The sequence below is a fragment of the Ursus maritimus genome, unplaced genomic scaffold (genome assembly GCF_017311325.1).
Source record: "Ursus maritimus isolate PB19 unplaced genomic scaffold, ASM1731132v1 scaffold_1, whole genome shotgun sequence".
In the NCBI taxonomy this organism is placed as follows: Eukaryota; Metazoa; Chordata; class Mammalia; order Carnivora; family Ursidae; genus Ursus; species Ursus maritimus.
In genome coordinates this window covers 33,750,841-33,764,414 of record NW_024423343.1, presented here as the reverse complement: position 1 = coordinate 33,764,414, position 13,574 = coordinate 33,750,841, and the positions used below count along the sequence as shown (strand labels likewise).

The 13,574-nt window shown below is 39.1% G+C and overlaps 2 protein-coding genes across 14 annotated transcripts in view; one reads left to right on the top strand and one right to left on the bottom strand.

Annotated features, from left to right (window-relative positions):
* NIF3L1 (NGG1 interacting factor 3 like 1) overlaps nt 1-13,574 on the top strand; it is a 49,666-nt gene that overhangs the window by 15,121 nt on the left and 20,971 nt on the right. For 4 of the 8 annotated variants that reach the window (XM_040642149.1, XM_040642146.1, XM_008687333.2 and 1 more), the window contains 2 exons: nt 3,105-3,188; nt 7,545-10,081. In XM_040642149.1, coding sequence (XP_040498083.1) covers nt 3,105-3,188; nt 7,545-7,729 — 269 coding nt within the window. In that variant the 3' untranslated portion in view covers nt 7,730-10,081. Of the gene's footprint in view, nt 1-3,104; nt 3,189-7,544; nt 10,082-10,198; nt 10,269-10,357; nt 12,561-13,574 lie in introns of those variants that run through there. The other 4 variants (XR_567605.2, XR_005837856.1, XM_040642154.1 and 1 more) reach the window with 3 other exon arrangements.
* Nucleotides 10,325-13,574, bottom strand: part of ORC2 (origin recognition complex subunit 2) — a 41,713-nt gene continuing 38,463 nt past the window's right edge. For 3 of the 6 annotated variants that reach the window (XM_040642123.1, XM_040642129.1, XM_040642131.1), the window contains exon 18: nt 10,325-12,644. In XM_040642123.1, coding sequence (XP_040498057.1) covers nt 12,558-12,644 — 87 coding nt within the window. In that variant the 3' untranslated portion in view covers nt 10,325-12,557. The remainder of the gene's footprint in view (nt 12,645-13,574) is intronic. The other 3 variants (XR_005837835.1, XR_005837836.1, XR_005837837.1) reach the window with 3 other exon arrangements.

The following is a 13,574-nucleotide window of genomic DNA, read 5'->3' as shown; positions in this document are numbered from 1 at the left end:
TCTTTCATTTTGGATGTGTCCTTAGGTCTAAAGTGAGTCTCTTGTAGGCAGCATATAGTTGGATCTTGTGTTTTATCTGTTCCATCACCCTAAGTTTTTTGATTGGTGCATTTAGACCATTTATATTTAAAGTAATTCCTGATAGGTATGTACTCACTGTTATTTTGTTTCTGGTTGTTTATGTAGTTCTTCTCTGTTCCTTTCTTCTCTTGCTCCCTTTCCTTGTAATTGATGATTTTCTTTAGTGTTATGCTTGGCTTTCTTTCTCTTCACATTTTGTGTATCTGTTATAGGTTTTGTGTTTGTGGTAACTAGGAGGTTTATCTATAGAATCTTAAATATATAGCCATCTATAATAGTGCGATGGTCACTTAAGTTGGAACATATTTTTTTTAAAGATTTATTTATTTTAGAGAGATTGAACAAGTGGGGGGGAGGGACAGAGGACGAGAGAGAATTCTGAAGCAGACTCCTCACTGAGCACGGAGCCCCACATGGGGCTTGATCCCAGGACCCAGAGATCACAACCCAAGCCAAAATCAAGAATTGGCTGCCCAACTGACTGAGACACCCAGGTGCCCCAGTTGTAACTCATTTTAAAAAGACTTTTTTACTCCCTCCTCCATGTTTTTTGTATACATTATCTTATTTTACATCTTTTTATTCATAACTTTCTTCTAATTATGGCTTTTTCTTTTCCACTTAAAGAAGTTCTTTAACATTTTTTTGTTAAGTCTGGTTTAGTGGTGATGAGCTCCTTTAACTTTTGCTTGTCTGGGAAACTCATTTTCTCTCTCCTTCAAATCTGAATGATAATCTTGCTGGGTAGATTATTCTTGATAGTAGGTTTTTTCCATTTAGCACTTTAAATATATGATGAACATTCCCTTTTGGCCTGCAAATTTTCTGCTGAAAATCAGCTGATAGCCTTATAGGGCTTTCCTTGTACATAACTTCTTGCTCCTCACTTGCTTCTTCTGAAATTCTCTTTTAGTCTTTGACATTTCAGTTATGTGTCATGGTATAGACCTCCTTAGTTCTCTCCTGGGTTCATCTTGTTTGGAACTCTGTGCTTCCTGAACTTGGATGTCTGTGTCCTTCTTCAGAGCAGGAAAGTTTTCAGCTGTTATTTCTTCAAATAATTTTTCTGCCTCTTTCTTTCCCTCTTCTCCTTCTGGTACGCATATAATGCTAATGTTTGTTAGCTTGATGTTGTTGAAGAGATCCCTTAACCTAGCCTCCTTAAAAAAATGTTTTTCTTTTTGCTGTTCAGGTTGGGTGTGTTCCATCACCCTGTTTTTCAGATTGATGATCCATTCTTCTGCATCCACTAATCTGTTGATTCAAACCTCTAGTCTAGTATATTTTTCATTTCAGTTATATTCTTCAACCCCAATAGGTTCTTTATGTTTTCTGTCTCTGTGTTGAAGTTCTCACTGAGTTCTTCCAGCCTTTTCTCCAGTCTGGTGAGCATCATTATGACCATTACTTTAAACTCTGCCTGGCATATTGCTTATCTCTGTTTCGTTTAGTTCTTTTTCTGAGGTTTCATCTTGTTCTTTCATTTGGAATTCTTTCCTTAGTCTCCTCGTTTCGTTTGGCTTCCTGTGTTCATTTCTATGAATTAGGCGGAACAGCTACTTCTTTTTTTTTTTTTTTAAAAGATTTTATTTTTTATTTATTTGACAGAGATAGAGACAGCCAGCGAGAGAGGGAACACAAGCAGGGGGAGTGGGAGAGGAAGAAGCAGGCTCATAGTGGAGGAGCCTGACGTGGGGCTTGATCCCGTAACGCCGGGATCACGCCCTGAGCCGAAGGCAGACGCTCAACCGCTGTGCCACCCAGGCACCCCGGAACAGCTACTTCTAAACTTGAAGGGATGGTCTTGTGTATGGTTATCCCTGCATAGGCTATGTGTGCCCGGTAACTTTGGCTGGCTGGCTGGAGCGGTGTCTGGCATGGGCTGGGAGTCCCAGGGCACTCTGTGCTGGGGCTGTCCTAGTGGGATGGTAGGAGCTGAAGTGGCCATGGACTGGGATGGTCCTGAGGCTCTCAAAGAATGCCCTGGCAGGACAGCTGAAGTGGGTGCACACTGGGGTATCCCTTGGCTCTCAGTGTAGAGGGCATCCCGGCAGGATAACTGAAGCTGAAGTGGGTGTAAGCTGAGTGTCCCAGGGTGCTTTGTGCAGGGGGTGGAGTGGAGATGGGGCGTGGGCTGGGGAGGTCCCAAGGTACTTTATGCAGGGGGCATCCTGGCAGGACAGGTGTAGCTGAAGTGGGTACAGGCCTGGAGATCCTGGGGCTCTCCATGCAGAGTGTGCCCTCAGTCTCTCTTTTAAAGTACCCTTAGGGGTGCCTGGGTGGCTCAGTCAGTTGAATGTCTGACTCTAGATGTCAGCTTAGGTCATGATCTCAGTGTCCTGGGATGAAGCCCTGCGTCAGGCTCCATGCTCAGTCGGGAGGATTCTCTCTCCCTCCGCCCCTAACCCCACTCACACGTGCACGCAGTGTCTCTCAAATCAATAAATCTTTAAAATACCTCTAATGGAGTGACCACTAATGAAGTGTCCATTCTAGAAGCCTTAAGGGCTAAATACTTGTTGGATTTGGGCTTTGAAGTTTCTGTTATTTTACTTTTCAGGTTGTTCTTTTAGAGTAAATATATTTAAAAATACGTGTCAAATCAATTTGTAGCATTCCTTTAGCTGTTTTGGTTCCTCACCTGAGAACAGAAATAGTACCTGCCTACCTCTCAATGTTGCCTGGAAACCCAAGAGAGGTCACTTTACCCAGCAGCAGGGATAAAGCCTAGTGGTGCGCGCTTAGCACTGTTCGGTGGTGCCTTACGTGGGCTTGTGCAGCCACGTACATCTGAAGAAATAACAGCCCTGTGTTGGGTTATTTATGCAATACCAAAGAATAATCTGCTTGTTTCTATGAAGACACGTTTTGTTATTTTTTAAAATTCAGTAAGCAAAGTTCAGGTATTGATGATGGGACCAGGACTGAAATCTGCATTACATGAAGGATTCTTGATAAAAATTATAATATTAAAATGAAGGGGAATTGTAAACTGTTGGTCTCTTGTTTCCTTTATCTTAAAGAGTCTCCAGTCAAAGTCGTGGCCCTGTGTGCTGGTTCTGGGAGCACGGTGCTTCAGGGGACGGAGGCCGACCTTTACCTCACAGGTAGACAGCCTTTGGGTCTCCTTTTCTTTTTTTGTGTGCATCCTTTCCTAACCTTGGTTTACTTTTAACGAGATAAAAAAGAGATTTTAGGGCAGCACTTGGTATATAAATGGATCTAATAACTGTTGTTTGAACCTGAACCAAACAGGAACTACACTGAAATTGGAGACAGACCGTATTCTTTGTAGAAGGAAAAAAAAAATCCTTTAGCAAATTATTAGATTACCTAAAAGACTGATGTTGAGCGTTTATTTAACCTGTCTTCTTCCTACACATGATTTCTTTTAGATTTCATGTCAGTTAATGGGACACTTTCTACTTTTCCACCTTAGCCAGAATCTTAGCTCCAGAATCTACATAGAGCCATTCCTCTCACCTCTACTCAGGCATCATCTCCTACCTGAAATACTTTGTCAAGTCCCTAATCTTAGTTTTCCACGTACACTCCCAAATTAACTGTTCTTCACAAGTACAATTTGATGGGGTATAATATTATCCTAGCTACAAAGCCTTCAGTGATTTCCTTTATGTGTCTCGGTCAAGCCTGAACATTCATCCTCTTCCATGCAGCCTTTGCTTACGCTGTTTTCTCTAGCTAGAATGCCTTTCTTGCCCCTTTCTTTATGCTTCTAGTGATAAGCTCCGATACCTCCTCGGAGAACCTTTTCCTTTTGCTGTCTGGCTCCTGTCCTGATGGTCATGCCTTCCTCGCCAGTCCCCGTCGCTTTGTCTTTAACCTTCAGTATGCATTTCTATTGGACAGTAATTGTTTGGCACCTAGGCTTTATATTCTGTCCTTGAGGATAACACCTAATAGGTAACATGGCTCTCATTCAAAGGATTTGGAGGTACTTTGTACACTTGCTGATACCAGGGGCATTTCCACCTCTACTCTTCCTTAGGGTTGAGAGAGAGAAAGTTAAGAATTACTTTTTACAGGGCACCTGGCTGGCTCAGTCAATACAGTATGTAACACTTGGTCTCGGAATTGTAAGTTCAAGCCCCATGTTGGGTACAGAAATTACTTAAAAATAAAATCTTTAAAAAAAAAAATTACTTTTATATGTATACTTCTGGGACCAGAATTCAGGGTCTTAACCCCTTGGGCATGCCCATGGCTACTTCCTAGGCTTCTGCATTATTATTCCTCTCCTGCCCCTATGTCCATGCCCCTTATTATCTAGCACACCCACCTTCAGAGGCTGCTGAACTTAACGTTGTCACATCCAGAAGTATAGGTGTGCAGCATCTGAGCAAGTCTGATGTAATTGCTCTGCACTTATTAAAAATGTACATGACCATTACCTGTTTTCCATTCTTCTAAAGATGTAAAATTTTTATAAATCCTCAAACTTGTACCAGATTGAAATAAACTTTCAATGTAGAAGCAATTTGACAAAATATCTTATAGCATTATGTTACTATTTTGTTTTAATTTTTATTTATTGTTTTAATCTTTAAAATATTCATTTATTTTAGAGAAAGTGAGCAGGGGAGGGGTAGAGGAGAGGATCTTCAAGCAGACTCCCTGCTGAACATAGAGACCAACCTGGGGCCCGATCCCACACCCCCGAGATCATGACCTGAGCTGAAACCAAGAGTTGGATGCTCAACCAGCTGAGCCACCCAGGCGCCCCATGACTATTTTGAAATTAACTGTAGGGGCACCTGGGTGGCTCAGTTGGTTAATCGTCTGACTTTTGGTTTCAGCTCGGGTCATGATCTCGGGGTCGTCGGATCAGGTCCAGCATCAGGCTCCTTGCTCAGCAGGCAGTCTGCTTGTTTCCCTCTCCCGCTGCTCTTCCCCCTGCTTGTGTGCATGCTCTCTCTCTCTCTCTCTCTGTTAAATAAATCTTAAAAAAGAAATAAAATTAATTATAACATTTTCCCTTGAAGGAATTTCAGACCTGTAGGAAAGTTGCAAGGATAGTATAATGAACTTTTGTATACGCTTCACTTAAGATTACTAATGGTTATAGGGGCACCTGGGTGGCTTTGTCAGCTAAGTTTCCGACTCTTGATCTCAGCTCAGGTCTTGATCTCAGGGTCATGAGTTCAAGCCCCACGCCGGGCTCCGCACTGGGCATGGAGCTACTTAAATAAATGAATAATAAAGATTACTAATGGTTATATTTTGCTACATTTGCACATTCAGTGTCACATATGTGTTACATATGTGTGCGTGTATATATGTGTGTATATATAAGTATCTATGGGTGTGTGTATATTTCTATTTATGTGTTTCCCCCAAAACCATTTTGTAATAAATTGTATACATGACCTTATCCCTAAATACATCAGCATATATCTCCTAAGAATGAGGACATTATATGACCATGGACAGTGATCAAATACAGGAATTGAATATTGTTAAAATATTTAATATGTAATCTATATTTAAATTTTGCCAGTTGATCAGAATTCCAGCATTTCTTTTTCTGATTGATATCCAGTCCCTGGTCACTGCATCTGGAATGCATCTTTGTCCAGAGCACTGTCATTTTTGAAGAGTGTAGACCATTTCTTTTGTGGTATATCTCGTATATCTCTATTTGGGGCATGTGATTGTTTTCTCATAAATAATGACTTTCTTAAAACTAGGTTGTTTTTTTATTAAACTATTAAACAATATGTGCATAAGATAAATTAATGCAATTCGTAATTGTTAAAATAGCCTTCCTGTCTGGTTACTTGGGGAGATACAGAGTGTCGTCTTATTTGGCTGACCTTGGATGTCTGTGATCTGAGATATCACTTTGAGTATAACATTAGGGATGAACAGTACCAGCTCAAAGACCACACATAGGCCTCTGCTGATTGATGCTCATCACTCTTCCTTTGCGTGAAACATGGCAGTATCAGCTCAATAAGGGTAATATTGTGGAAAGACCAGCAGATGGGGAGCTTGCTCCTTGCACATATAAATTCTCTCATTTTTCTCTTTCTTTCCCACAGCTACCATCCTAGCTAGGCTTCTCTTCCCTTTGCCTTCAGCTGTTATTGCAGTCTTTGCGGATTCCTCCACTTTCATGCCTTCTCCTCAGAGCATTTATAATTGTCCAGGCCATCAGACTTGTCCCTCCTGAAGATGGCTTCTAACTGGGCCCGTTAGGGTCTATTTTTCGGTTACAAATTAAAATATTTTACTATTACAGATTAAGACATTTTAGGCGTGCCTGGGTGGCTCAGTTGGTTAAGCGTCTGACTTGGTTTTAGCTCAGGTCATCATCTCAGGGTTGTGAGGCCCGGCACTGCGCTCAGTGGGGTGTCTGCTTGAGATGCTCTCTCCTTCTGTCCCTCTGCTCGTGAGTTTGCGCTCTAAAATAAGTAAATAAAATCTTAAAAAAAAAAAGACATTTTAAAAGGTGGCTTGAACAAAAATTATCCCATATATGAAATTTCATATATTGGGGAGGAGAGGGGAAAGGGGGGGTTGAAAATTTCTTGGGGGAAAAACTTTTTTCCCTAAGAAACTTTTTCCTTTTTTAATGCTTTTAGGGCTCTAAACATATTCCAAAATTATGCTTGTTATGAACAAGCCAAACTGTGCAGTGTCTTTTTGCTGTTAAATTTGAAGTCCTCAGCTTCACAAATGGGTTTTTTTAAAAATTCAAAACACTTCAGCTTTCCCAAAATCTTTTTACAGAATATGAGATCCTCTTCTACCAGTAACGTCAGAATTTCTAGAAATTTTGCCTAAGTCAAAGGAAAATAAATACCCTATTTTTATTGTTTTTTTTAACCTTGTCTTTAATTTAGAAATAAACTTATTTCATCTTTACGAATTAGACTAGAGTTGACACTGAAAATTTTGGTGTTCACAAAGCATAAAGGAGTCTTTGGGAAGTATACCTAGGATTTTCTGGAGGTATTTGTTATTTAATATTTATATGAGAGAGGAGTTTTCTGAAAGCCCCAGTTCACTTGTTTTTTTTTTTTAAAGTAGGCTCCAGGCCCAGCATGGAGCTCAATTCAGGGCTCATATTTATGACTCTGAGATCAAGAGCTGAGATGAGATGAAGAGTCAGAGACCCTTAATCAGTGAGCCCTCCATGGGCCCCATTTTGAGCGGGTGTTCTTAGGGCCTGGTTCTGGCAGTATTAGATACTGTTGCATATGCAGCTTTAGATACTTGTCTTGAGCGGGCCAAGGAGAAGGAATTTGGAATTCTCAGTGGGATGGTCTGTCTCTTTCTAAATTGGAGGCCATATAAGAAAACCTGTACCTAACTTTCTAGATTATGTGGAAGTTCTGCTTTTTTACACAGTGTGAACTTGGTGTTTCTGCAGTTGTGGTTCAGCATTCTACAGACTCCATGTCTGATACGTAAGTATTTGCTCTTTCCTTTGTTGGCAGGTGAGATGTCCCATCATGATGTTTTGGATGCTGCGTCCCAAGGAATAAATGTCATCCTCTGTGAACATAGCAACACTGAACGAGGCTTTCTTTCTGATCTTCGAGATATGCTGGGTGCTCACTTGGAGAATAAGATTAATATTATCCTGTCAGAAACAGACAGGGACCCTCTTCATGTGGTATAAAGCATACGGGAACAACAGGATGACAGTCTACAAATCGACTGCCTCCCAACTTGAATGCATAACATGAATCAGCGGAGTTAGAATACTCCTGGATTCTTAGAATATCTTAGAATGTACATTATTTCTGGTTTGTAAATCTTCACCAAATGTTCTGTAGCTCGTATGATAAAAACCATAACTACTATTCAAGAACAAGTGTTCATTATAAGATGACTTAAGGTGATCATACAATGTAAAGCACATATTCGTGTGTGAACTCCAAGACAGATCCACTAAAATCTGTTTACTTAACATTCTGGGTAAGTTGCTTGAGCAGTCTTCTCCTTCGCTTACTTATAGATGGGATGCGTCATTCTAGATCTCTCTGCCCTTGGTTAATTTAAAAATTTACTTTAAAAAACTTGAGATTGGAACACTTATTTCTAGGTAGTAGCCTCTAGGAGGTGATAAGGTCTGTCTCTATGTTCCCATTCCTAGATCACTAATCTTTCACCTAAATTTCAGAATCAGGATGAGGTTTTATGTTTTTTTGTTTTTTAATATATATGATCATTATTCATGACTATTATTTTATTGTTTTTTAGGTAAATCACCTGGAATTTTATTAGTAATATAAAAAGAATGGTTAATATAAAAATATGCTTAGCTTTTAGAATAATCCCAGTTATCATACAATATTTTGTGCTAGGCATTCTCAGGTATGTTATAAACACTTTCAATCTTTAGAAACAAGAATATAGGTATTATGATTTCCATTTTACAGATGAGTAAACTGAAACAGGTTAACAAGTTTGCCCAAGGCCACGTAGCTCGGAAATGACAGGAGTTTGGACACAAACTCAGGTAGTCTGGTTCCAGAGTCTGTGTTCTTAACTACTTCTTAATGAATATTGACAAACCTGATGCAGGAGGTATGTAAGAAATCCTGAAGGAAAAAGAAATCCATTTTAACTGGGATTTTTTCTGGGTGGCATGGGAGGTTTTTCTTTTGAATTCTTCTGTACATACTTCTAGTTTCTCTGCTGAGCTTTTTCCTTTGGTAGTGACAAAAGCAAATCTTTTAAAATACTGTCTGAGATGAGAAAGTAAAGAATTTTACATTTCTTTTGTAGGACCCTTTTCCTACCAGTCATTTCCTGGAAGATTTGGGATCCTAACTTACAAATTATTCTTGATGGTTCACCTGTAATATTGATTCACCACAGAAATAACCAATAGGACCAAGCCTTAAGAAATGCCCCCAATTCAAGGGTTGGAGGAGGAGCCAGGAGAGGAGGTAGGAAGAGAATCAGCAAAGTCTCAGAAGCCAAGTAGAAAGCTTTGATGAGGGATGGTTGATTTCAAAATCGAGCCAGTGGGAGAGCAGACAGCTTTGAGAGACTCTTAGTGGCATTTACCTTGTGGTCTATGTGCCGGGCCCATGGAGATGTGGGGAGAATAGGACAGAAGTTTGGATGATACTTAAGAGTTTATTGTAATTACCTATGCTAAAGATATGCAGAGGACTTACCTTACAGGTAAGGTTTCCTGGGGAAAAGGGTGTAGAATTCAGTGAAGAGGCACAGCTTGAACGAACGCTAAGTATAGAGAAACAGCATAATGCATTGAAAAAGCTCAAGTAAGTCATCTGTTGTCAGGCAGAAAGCAGGAGGCAGGAATGGTATGGTCAGAGGTAATGCTTAAGAAATAGCTTGAGGGCAATGATTCTTCAACTTTTTTTTTCCTTTATGGCACACTGAAGGTAGGATATGATTTCACCTTTAACATTTACTCATTCTGAAGGTTGTGGATTAAATTCCTTTTGTTAGAGTTTCAGAAGGGATTTAACATATCAAAGAAAGAATTTGTTTATGATTGGACATGCTTATTGCCAAAATTTTTTTTTTTTTTAAAGAATGCCATTGTTACTACAATTTTTAAAGTTTCTTTACTGGTATGTTAGCGTTTCTAAATAACTAAAAATACCCCCAAATGTGTCCTCTGTAGTTTTTTCAAAAATGATCACCAAAGATGAATTCTTTATTTTCACTTGCCAAATTTTCTGAACTGTTAACTTTAAGGTGTTATTTAGTTGGATATCTCATTGCTTTTCAAATTTTCATGTGCAGAAGAATGTACGGAGATGTAGTTTAAAAATGCAGACTGATTCTCGTAGGTGCTCACGTAGAGCCCAAGCATGTAGTGGTCCTGAGAGAATGCTGCTGCCCTTTCAAGGACTGCACGTTAGGTAGCAGAAGTAAAGATGGTGACCTAAATATGTGGGTGGGCTCGAGGCCAAAGTGTGCGGCTGTATGCCAAAATTGTTATGAGAATGTGGTAATTAGCTTTCTATTAAACTCACATTTAAAGTTATATTTTCCATAGCATCAGTTATTTGACTTTTCAGCATATTAAGATACTGTAACTTTTAATGCTATTAACACCCCATATCTCTTCCTTCACATTCCTTACTACTCCTCTGTCTAGCAGAGCCTTCTATGCAGGAAGTGTTCAACAAACATGAATGAAAATGTTTAACAGCAATTTGAAACATCAAAAGGTAGGCGACTCTCCTAAGGGAGAAGTCAAGTAATTACAGGAAGCCCAAGAACAAAGTCATTTGCGTAACACATTTTTTTTATTCCTCAGTTTTAGGAGCCACACAGTCTGTGATAAGGCAGACCCTCCTGACTCTTCATCTCTCACGGTTACTCAGGACTAAGCTGGAAGAGTCTTCTCACCTCCTAGAATGTAGGAAAAAACATTCTGAACAATGCTACTGGCTCCACATTGAATTAGAGGGGAAAAAAGTAGACTTCTAAAGTGAGTTAAAAAAAAAAATCTATTAACCATCCCCTGAACTCCCTGATCTTTTATATGAATGAACTATTCATGTATTAAAATGACAAACGTGCTAAGAAAATCTAGAGTATCACAAGAGCTGATTTAGCACTCTCTGCATCAGGAATGCAGTGTTATGTCCTCTTTTGTAGAGTGTAAGAACGCCTGTTCTACACCTCCTGTGCCTTTTTTGGGCCTGTTTATGTGGCCATTTTATTAAGAGCAGCCAGAAAAATCTTTCAAGGTTTTCAGGTCTGTTCACTCTTGTCAGAAGCAAGTAACAGAAGTTGGAGCCTTAGCAGTCACGCTTTTAACTGGTAAGAGTATGAGGAACATTGATACTGAAACAAGTTAATGAGTGTAGAATAATTCTAAGATCTTCAGATCTCTAAGATGCACTTACAAAATTTTTGAAGGACTTAAAAAAAAACATTTTTAGTAAAAAACCAGTACTGTAAAAAAGTGATTCTATCCAAATTGGCTTTTTATTTATTAATAGACTGTTGACACATACTGCTTGCAAATAGTATGGACACAAAAATTATAAAAATAAATCAGTAGATATTTAAGAGCAAATGCAAAATTTGCATATTAGGTCATTAAAGATTTTATATACTTTTTTATACTATAAGTTATAAACTAGATATATTAAGCAAAAAAAGCAAGGTGCAAATGAGCACGTATCATATGCTACCATTTGTGTTTTTAAAAGGAGATACAAACACATACCCTTCCATGTGCATAGAATACCTCTGGAGGAATAAACTCCTATCACTGGTCATGTAAGGGACTGGATCGGTGAAGGGGAAGGAAACTCACTTTTTACTGAATAGCCTTTGGTAACAAATTTCAGAATCAAATTCATGTACTAGTTTTAAATAATTTGATTATATACAGTTAAGCCCTCATACATGGATTTAACAAATTATATGCCACAAAGAGAAAGGACTTAAATTCTGAGCATTTTGGGAAACAGTTTCATGAAAGGGGTTTACAAGATAAAGTACGTACCGCATCAGCAGTTCTCAGTTGTTTATTACAATGATATTTTAATTAAAATATTTCATACTTGAAAATGAAATTCTTCGAGAGTATGTGAAGACTATAGCTGACCAGAGGCCAAAGTTAGCCTTTTTGTCTTTCCTAAGGAAAAAGGCTTGAAATTACTTTAAGAAAAAAACTGAAATGTCTTACACTGAGTTTTGGGTCTACTTGATAGAGAAATCAAGATTAAAATCAGCCATTAATATGCTGCTCACTTTTAAGTTATTGAAGAAAATGTCAATACAAGAATAAATTTTTATTTTCTGTTGTCTTGAAAACAAGAACTAAAATGTAATTCAGGACTGTGTTTTCGGTAGCCTGGCTGCTTTCTTGTGTCATGAAGGTGATGGCACAGATGTTAGCTGTTACAAGTATCATGATTATTGTTCATGTGCTCTCCCCACTATCCCAACTTAAGAGGGTCATGCCCTCTTCCCCAGTCTTACACACCTTTTGTTAAGCCTTTCAAGAACAGTAGGATGATCTGCCTTCATTATACTCGTCAGCTCTGACAGAACAGCAAATAGATTTATGTGATGTCGGTGTTTTTGTACTTCCATACTCTGGAACAAACACATTTGCAAACAATCAGCTCTGGGAGTGTTTAAAAGGCCCTCAAAAAATTAGGAATAATAATATCATCTCTAGTATAAAAGAATTCAAAAACATCCAGCTCCAAATAGTCCCTGAGCATACTGTTCATTCCAGCACGAAGTCTCCAGAGAGGTAATGAATGAAAGGCACGTTTTCTCCAACTTGAGGACCGCTGCATAGTACTAGAGATGGTACACCAGCCAGGCTAATGAAGGTTCTAATCGATGACATTCCTCCCTCCCAACTTTAAGTCTTGTACACTGGAAGAGTCTAATGTTAGATGTAAACACAACACTTTATAGACTAGAGGAGTGGCAGCTGGTACAACCACCCTTCCTTCCACAGAAGATTTCAAGAGTAAAGGACAACTTCAAGACTCCTCTTCTTCCTTTTCCAGGAAATCATTCAGTGTTCCACTGTCCACAGGAATTAACAGATATTCCACTCCATCAGTTCCCTAAAAGAAGTGAGAAAACCATGGATGTTAGTCATTTGTAAAGAGACGGAGGAGAAGCCTGTTGTAGGTTTAAAAAAAAAATGGATTTAATATTTTATATAAATATAGAAATGTAAAGATTAAGGTAAAAGGGTACGTAGGCTTATCTACTTAAATACATTGAGTTTATAGTTAAACTATTTCATAGTGGAAAAGACAGTAGATCTCTTTACTGTCCTGCTCTTTCTAGAATCTTACCCTGTTGAGTTCTCTGTTCTTTTATCCAGGTATCTCCACACCCCCACACCCCGCCCTCTTTTTAAAAAAGTAATCTCTAGGGGCGCCTGGGTGGCTCAGTGGGTTGAACGTCTGCCTTCTGCTCAGGTCATGATCCCAGGGTCCTGGGCTCCCAGCTCAGTGGGAAGTCTGCTTGTCCCTCTGTCTTTGTCCTTCCCCCTGCTCATGCTCTCTCAAATCTTTTTAAAAAACATTTTTTAAAAAAGTAATCACCCAACATGGGCTAGAACAAGAGTCGCATGCTGTACTGAGCCAGCCAGGTGCTGCCCTTTTTAAATAACCCTCGCTAGACCCTAATTTCTATCATCCAACCTCTACGCCTTTCCAGAAGGGTTGTTAATAATTGCTGGTCTCCATTTCCTCACCTTTCACTCAACCCAGTCCAACCTAGCTACTACCACCATTATCATGTCATTAAAAGAGCTTCTGTTTGGACCACCAAGAAATTCCTTACTCATAAATCCAATACATATTTTCAGTTTTCATCTTTTTGGCCTCTCAGCAGAACCTGACACTGCTGACTGTTCTTTCTTAAAACATGCTTCTCTGAACTTTTATGCTATCATATTATGGTTTTCTTCCTGGCTGTCTATTTCTCCTGCCTCTACACTTTTATCTTCTACTTGGCTGTTAAATATCACACTTCTAGGCTTA